Genomic DNA, 8032 nt, shown 5'->3' with positions numbered 1-8032 from the left:
CATTCATTTATAAAGGGGTTCCTATTTGATCATGCTAAGGACGAAAAATTGCACTGTCAATGCCCCAACAGGAAAACACACCCCTCCATGACGCAGCTACACGGGGCCGCCCCAAGTGTGCGGAAATACTGCTGCAGCACGGGGCTGATGCCGGTCTCAGGAACAAGGTCAGTCGGTTCTTCGGCTTCTCTGGTAAATAACTGACCACCAATCCAGGAATACAATATTGGCTTTACTTTGTTTGGGAGAAAAATCAAAAGTAAGACTTTTAATAATGATGATCCACTTAAATACATACATTACTGTCCAAGGCAAGGAGAAGCTGTTGTTGGAATAAACACACAAATCACGATGTGTTCTGATGAGCCTATAACCCTATTCAGACCGGGCCGGGGAGGGGGTTGAGCCCTGCGCCCCCTTTTATCTCTGCTAATAGCGATTGAAGGGCTGGCGCTAGAACCGTTAAATTGGTGACTCTTTCAAAAATATACTGTTTTTTTTTTACGTTAGCAGATATTTTATCATAGTTTTTTTTTTAAGTTTGGTTCTATTCCTCTGAGCTTAATGGAAAAAATTGACGGTTTTACCCCAGAAAACCATGTAAATGACGTCATAATGACCTCTTAATTACACAAATGTCATTTTATGAATTTATTTCATTACTTAATCATCCTCTGAAAATTCGGTGGCCATACGATAAGTGGCTGTTGAGTTACAGGGGGCGGGCCCGAAAAGCCCCTCCCCCCCGTCTGATCATGATAAGCTTGTTGTGTCCCAAACCGTGCCCGTCCCATTCCGTGCCTGAGCGGGCACAGAACGGGACAAGGCCTGACTGTCCCAATTACCGTGCCCGGAAGCGCTGTCAATCATAGTGATTGGCGGGAACCTAGCATAATTTTTCACGCCCACGATTTCTTATATGGCTAGATTACGTGAGATTTTGCGAGTCTGTGTACAGCATGTGCTTTAAAAACAAAGTTTTCTCACAACTTAGTCTTATGTTTGGTCGACATGAACTTAGATAATAATATACAGAGACTAGTTAATACAAGAAAGAGACTCGCTTGGGGCACATGTTATGAGAACTGTGTTCAGTCCCCTAGCACGGAATGGGACAAGCTCAAATAATACGTGTCCAGAACGTACTGTACATGTGTGCGGTCAGGCACGGCTCTGGATAGTCCCCCGCGTGTCCCAGAATGTAGATTTTCCCCAGGCACGGTTTGGGACACGCGCTGAGTGTCCCAAACCATGCCCAAGCACGGTTTGGGACAAGGCATCCGCGTGTCCCGAACTGTGCTCAGTCCCCAGGCACGGTTCGGGACACGCGCCGAGCGTCCCAGAACGTGCCCGGGCATGGTTTGGGACAAGGCCATCGCGTGTCCAGAACTGTGCTCGACCTGAGGCACGGTTCTAAACAAACACTTTGTTTTTCTACAAGTTGATTTGCTCTAGTCTGTCGTGGATACGCGTCAGGACTATCCAGATCCGTGCGTGGGGTTGGTGGATAAGCAAGTGTTGTTTCCGATTCCAGGACTGATCTTGAGTCAGTCTGCTTTCTTGGGTATACTACGTGCTGTGTTGTATCAAGAACTGTGTTCACACTGTGTTGCAGAATGATACAAGACACTCTGTTTGGACACTACAAGTAAGTCGTAGACCAGCGTGAAATGTAAAAATGTACTTTACAGAGCAGGAAATACACCGATTATTTGTTATTCTTGCCCCGACGAAAAACAAAGATGGCGACCTAAAACAGTAAAACAACACCACTTGAAGGCTCCTCCCTCAAAACAATAAGCTCCACCCCCAAAGCACGGAATTTGACAAGGCCCTTGTGTGTCCAGAACTGTGCCCGATCAGGCACGGTTCGGGACAGTCCCCGCGTGTCCCAGAATGTGGCCCAGGCATGGTTTGGGACAAGGCACGGTTTGGGACATAACAAAGCTTGCCCAAAAAAGCCCGGTCTGAATAGGGATAATTGACAGCATGTTTATTCCCAGGTTGGTCAAACGGCGGAGGACATCGCTGCAGATGATGAGGACACCAGTAACGCTTATCCGGTAAACAAAGATGAGGAAGACCGAATTTCCCGTGGTAGAAAGGAAATACTGAAGCTTCTCCGACAACACAATAATGTGAGTCACTTCAAAACTTACGTGATGCAAAATTATAAAGCATTATATCTAAAGTGTATAATTGAGATGACTGTAAATTTCTTGTCAAACAGTTCGGTTCACAAACAACCCCTTCTAATATTAAACTACAAGCTAAAGATGATTTAAAGTTTGTTTTTTTAGTTACCCTGGTACGCATGGCAGTATTTGAATTGTTGTATTCTGCTTGGCAGGCTGAATAGATATGCATTATGACTATAATCAGAATTGCGTTCAAACATTTAGCTACAAGGGCAGTTGGAAGGCATGTGATCTATCTATAGAGACATGTACATGTATAATATACATGTCCAATTTCAGCCTACTTCAATGACCAGAAGTGTGTCAGAAAGAATCTTTGTAGAACCGCCTTCATACCAAACAAACTTTCACTTGTTTGCGTTACAGGGTGTCCCCTCACGTAAGAAGGAATACGATCCTGTACTCGTCCGGTTCTATGAGGAAAGCGGAATGACCGAGGCGAAGAAGGATCACCCATTGATACAAGAAGCAGCTAAGGAGAGCGGGAAAACAGTTGAACAAGTCATGGTATCACCAAATATATTACACGTCTTACATCCCTATTGACAAGATAGCTCTCTAAGGTCGACTACTATATAGTCGATATTAATTATGGGTGGTTAATAAAATTGTTGTACATTTCCATAACTGCTCTTCCCCAATCCCCATCTACTATCGGTGGCAATATCAAACAGGATATCTTACATTTAGTCCAACCCCTTTGTCTGTAGCACCCTCCCCCCTTACAAACCGTCTATCCTTAGTCCCAGAACAGGTCTAACTGTGTCTTTGGTGGGTAGGTTCCAGTGGCGAAACAAGGAGAGGCATCCTCTGATTTGGTTGTATCGAGTTATCACCAGGTCTGGTCAAACATGTCAAATATGATTTTCAGTGGTGTGATAGTGCCTGTTCCGCCATACCTGGACTTAAACTTTGACAAGTATACCGTGTTTCATAGAGAAATTTATAGACAACAAAAAATGCAGCGACTTTTGTAAGGTAGTCATCTACATGTAGACATGCAGACAGATACGTGGGTACAACAAAATTGACCTACGTACAAGGCAATAGATGAATCAACTTTGAATGAATCAAATTGTCCTTTCAGAACTTCATCGGTAACTACCGTAAGAGTCAAGGCGGCAGTAAGAGGAGACCGCCGCCAGACACGATGGAGAGGAAGAGGAGGATCACGGGATATCACGAGTACTACAGGGAACAGCTGCCAAGGAAAAGGGGTGAGTTGAAACGGCAGTTATAATTGTTTACGAAAATGTTTAACTATGACAATTATAGCAAGATTCAGTCGATCATTTTATTATCCTTTCGAATGCTTTAGTTGTAGTAAATAGAAAGGTAACATTTGTAAATGCAAATAGATAAGGTTTACCTTCACATGGTCTCTCTCTCTATACATATAATGCACATGTATATATAATGACCAGCCTCTCTAATCCCGCTACAAAATGTAACCGCTACAAACATGGTGTCTGCTACAGCACTAGTTACCATGGTGACAGACTTCTGTGTCATGTCATTGACCTTATGTATCTGGAGAAGAAAAAGACGAAACAGAGCAAAAACAATATGTTTTTCTCCTGCGAAGGTAAACATCATAATGCTTCATGTATCAAATATTTATATCAACGAGGTTCAGATAATCATGCCAAGTTCACCAGACACGATGGAGAGGAAGAGGTCACAAAATATGCAGTAAGTGAAATACGTATTTCACGTATTTCACTTACTGCATATTTTGTGACTGTCTTACCATAGCATACTGTAGGTACAGTCATTTTAGATACGGCGTTATCATCCCTTGCGAAAAGTATTCGAAATATCAACTTTATGAACATCCACTGAACTAAAGAGTATTGTACGTAAACGGTATCTAACACTTTGTCGTCTTGCATGTTGCTTCAGCCAACCGAGGATTCTCCCTTGCCGGTGCCAATAAGGAAATCGGTGAGAGCTGGAAGAACCTGACTGACGAGGAAAAGGAGGGTTACAACAAAGCAGCAGAGAGGAGAAGGGGCAAAGAGACGAAAGTCAAAACTTCCTCAGAAGTGGCGAAAAAGCTGAAACAGCTCGAAAAACTGGTGGGTGTAAGAATACGAACATGTTCCTGGACCCTTGACGGATTGTTGATCCTTGGGGATTCAACTGTGTGTCAGTTAGTTTACATTTGTCACACCATCCTTAAGGCTTTTGAGGAAGGGAAAGAAGTACGTTCTGTGTTCCTTGATTTTTCGCGGGCCTTTGACAAGGTATGGCATTCCGGTTTAATTTTTAAACTGCAGCAAAATGGAGTTGACGGTCCCTTACTAAACTGGATTCACAGTTATCTATGTGACCGGTCCCAGAGAGTTGTCATAGATGGACAGACTTCTCCCTGGTCCAAGATCGGCGCAGGTGTTCCCCAAGGCTCTGTGTTAGGACCATTACTGTTTATCATATATATACATTTCATTGTAAATAACTTAAATTCTTTACCCTTTTTATTTGCAGATGATAGCTCCCTACTTGACGTAGTTGATAACCCGACCGCATCTGCATATAGGCTTAACTCTGATTTGAGTAAAATTCTGTCTTGGTCCAAAAAATGGCTATGGAACTAAATCCATCTAAAACTGAAGAGATGTCATTTTCTACTAAAAGATCCCCTATCACCCACCCTCCTCTTTATCTTGGGTCGTCTAAAATTAATTGTGTCCCATACCATAAACATATTGGAGTTATATTGACCACCAATATGTCTTGGCACAACCATATTATTCAGATGTTAGCCAAAATATCCAAACAGGTCACTGTACTTCGTGGTTTAAAGTTTAAATTACCTCGCAATGTTTTAAAAACCATTTATAAATCATTTGTCCGTCCCTGTTTTGAGTATGCAGATGTGATCTGGCATGGCTGTACTGCTGAAGACTCCGCTCTTGTTGAAAGAATCCAATATGAATGTTCTCTTATCGTCTCAGGAGCAGTTAAAGGCTCTTCTTACTTATCTGTTTGTCAAGAACTGGGTTGGGAGTCTCTTTCTAGCAGACGGCATTTTCACCGCTTATTTTTATTTCATAAAATAGTCAATGGCCTAACACGGACATATCTTTTTGACTTAATCCCCCCTGAAATTTCTCAAACCACTCTGTACAATTTAAGAAATAGTAACGACTTTCGACTTTCGTTACAATTTACTAATAGGTTTAGTAGATCTTTTATACCCTATTGTTTAAGTCATTGGAATGAACTGGACCTGGAAGTTCGTTCTTTACGATACTCCTTGTTCCGGAAACACCTTATTAGATTAGTACGTCCCCTTTGTCCCCCACATTACAATTGTGGCCCGCGTTACACCTGCGCCCTTCTTGTTCGGCTCCGCATCGGCACCTGTGCTCTCAATCACAGTTTCTTTACCCGAGGACTCTCTACCAGTGCCTCTTGTAGATGCAGGTGTCGTTTGCGAATCTGTCATGCACTTCATGCTACATTGTCCATTATACAATAATGAGAGATCGGAACTTTTTGGCAATCTTTGCAGATTTACTTGGTCATCTTGTCAACCTTAATAATATGTCAGATAATGCTAAACTTCACTTTATTCTTAGAGGCTCCTCAATGTTACCCTCTATGTACAACTTTAAAACGATGCAACTCACTCAGATTTACATTGGAGATACCAAGCGCTTCTAGCTCTGCTTGACTGTTTCTAACAGTCAATTAGATATAGAAGTCCAAATACTACGTAAGTGTTAATGGGCCTAAATTCTCCTCCTAGCTCTGATTGGCGGATGTTTTTCCGCCAATGAGATATAGGAGGTTACCATGTAATCTTATCTTTCAAATAGCTTTGTTAGCATTTAATTTAATATTTTAATGTCTTGGGGTGGTGGGACTATGGCGCACATGTCAACTTTGCATATTTAAATGTTAATTGTACCTATTTTGTTGTGTGGTGCTGTTAATATAAGTTGTTAACTTGAGTGCAGCGTCACACTGTCCTTGTTATGTCTTTATGTTTTGATGAACAAAAAAAAGGATTGTTTAACCCTAAACAGTACACCTGGGGTCCACGCTGTAATATCTTTTTTGTTTCTAAAGATTTTTTTCTGAAATTTTAGGTAATTGTCACTCACAAAGTTTTCTCTCAATACAGTGCAGAAAACTCCGTTTCTACCATTTATAAAAAAAATTATATCTGATTTTCTTTTGGGGTCCGCGCGGACCCCAGCCGGCTTTCGATCATAATGGATACACTGGTGTTCTTATACATTACCTTATTTCCGTTTTTATATGTTTTTATGCACTCATCGTATGTCTACCAAGTTTTCAGAGAATGGTGTAGTAATAGAATTAAATTTTAATAACTTTGGTGTAATTATGACGTCATATGACGTCAGAGCTAATAATATAGTCCGCCATATTGGATTTTGACCAATGACGTCATCAAATTAGCATATTCTATGCATATTTAATGATTTAACTTATATTTAATTATGTAAGATGTTATAAATGTTGGAAACGAAGTGTAATTTCATATAAAACTCAGAAAATTTTTATGTTTTAACCAGAATTATTTCTATTTTAAAAAAACTGCCTGCTAGAAACCCGTTGCCATGGCAACAAAAAAAACATCAACTTACTAGTATTAACCCTCAACAGTACACCTTCTCGGACTGATTAATCTGTACACCTGGGGTCCGCGCGGACCCCAGAACAGTTTTTTGCTAATTTTTAGAAATTATCAACATGCTACTAGCTCAATTGTTTTGCAAACTGATGTGGGAACCTCTGTGTCCACCTTTCATACAAAAATCATACATTTTGAACTTTTTCTATTTTCTGGTGAAGAAAAGAAGACAAGAAGAAATACCCGATTTTTAAACCCATTTCAGACTGAAGGGGCTTTTGAGGCCCAACTTTGATCTCAGATAGCGGCTAAACGGCTTGCGCTAGAAGTATCAAATTTGGAGACCTTTCCTAAAATGTCTCTGGAAAAAAGTTCATATTAGTTTAATACTAGTAAATTGATGTTTTTTTGTGTTGCCATGGCAACGGGTTTCTAGCAGGCAGTTTTTTTTAAACATAGAAGTAATTTTGATTTAAACATAAAAATTTTCTAAGTTTTATATTAAATTACACTTCTTTTCCAACATCAATAACATCTTACATAATTAAATATAAGTTAAATCATTTAATATGCATAGAATATGCTAATTTGATGACGTCATTGGTCAAAATCCAATATGGCGGACTATATTATTAGCTCTGACGTCATATGACGTCATAATTACACCAAAGTTATTAAAATTTGATTCTATTACTACACCATTCTCTGAAAACTTGGTAGACATACGATGAGTGCATAAAAACATATAAAAACGGAAATAAGGTAATGTATAAGAACGCCAGTGTAACCATTATGATCGAAAGCCGGCTGGGGTCCGCGCGGACCCCAAAAGAAAATCAGATATAATTTTTTTATAAATGGTAGAAACGGAGTTTTCTGCACTGTATTAACAGACAACTTTGTGGGTGACAATTACCTAAAATTTCAGAAAAAAATCTTTAGAAACAAAAAAGATATTACAGAATATATAGTGCTGGGGTCCGCGCGGACCCCAGGTGTACTGTTTAGGGTTAATATGTAGTGATGAGATTAAAACTATTGATGGAAATGGCATCCTTCAAACTGTCCTAAATTTTCAAATCTAATCAATAAAATGATTAAACGCGCAGAACGTGGCATGAACGTAACGACGCAATGGACTTTTTTGGACATAGAAATATCAGCACATTCACCCGCTGTCGTATCTACAGAGTCTGACCTGTGATCTGGTAGACCTCATGTGCGAAAA

At 40.3% G+C, this 8032-nt stretch overlaps 1 protein-coding gene across 1 annotated transcript in view; it reads left to right on the top strand.

Annotated features, from left to right (window-relative positions):
* Positions 1-8032, top strand: part of LOC109474753 (protein phosphatase 1 regulatory subunit 12B-like) — a 14334-nt gene that overhangs the window by 1898 nt on the left and 4404 nt on the right. Inside the window, exons 4-8 of the mRNA XM_019775114.1 lie at positions 72-167; positions 2004-2063; positions 2565-2705; positions 3286-3415; positions 4101-4276. Of these exons, the coding sequence (XP_019630673.1) occupies positions 72-167; positions 2004-2063; positions 2565-2705; positions 3286-3415; positions 4101-4276 (603 nt within the window). The remainder of the gene's footprint in view (positions 1-71; positions 168-2003; positions 2064-2564; positions 2706-3285; positions 3416-4100; positions 4277-8032) is intronic.

The sequence above is a fragment of the Branchiostoma belcheri genome, unplaced genomic scaffold (assembly GCF_001625305.1).
Source record: "Branchiostoma belcheri isolate BF01 breed outbred unplaced genomic scaffold, Haploidv18h27 scaffold315, whole genome shotgun sequence".
Classification (NCBI taxonomy): Eukaryota; Metazoa; Chordata; class Leptocardii; order Amphioxiformes; family Branchiostomatidae; genus Branchiostoma; species Branchiostoma belcheri.
The sequence above is the reverse complement of the archived record's forward strand: the minus strand, read 5'-3'. Positions and strand labels throughout refer to the sequence as shown.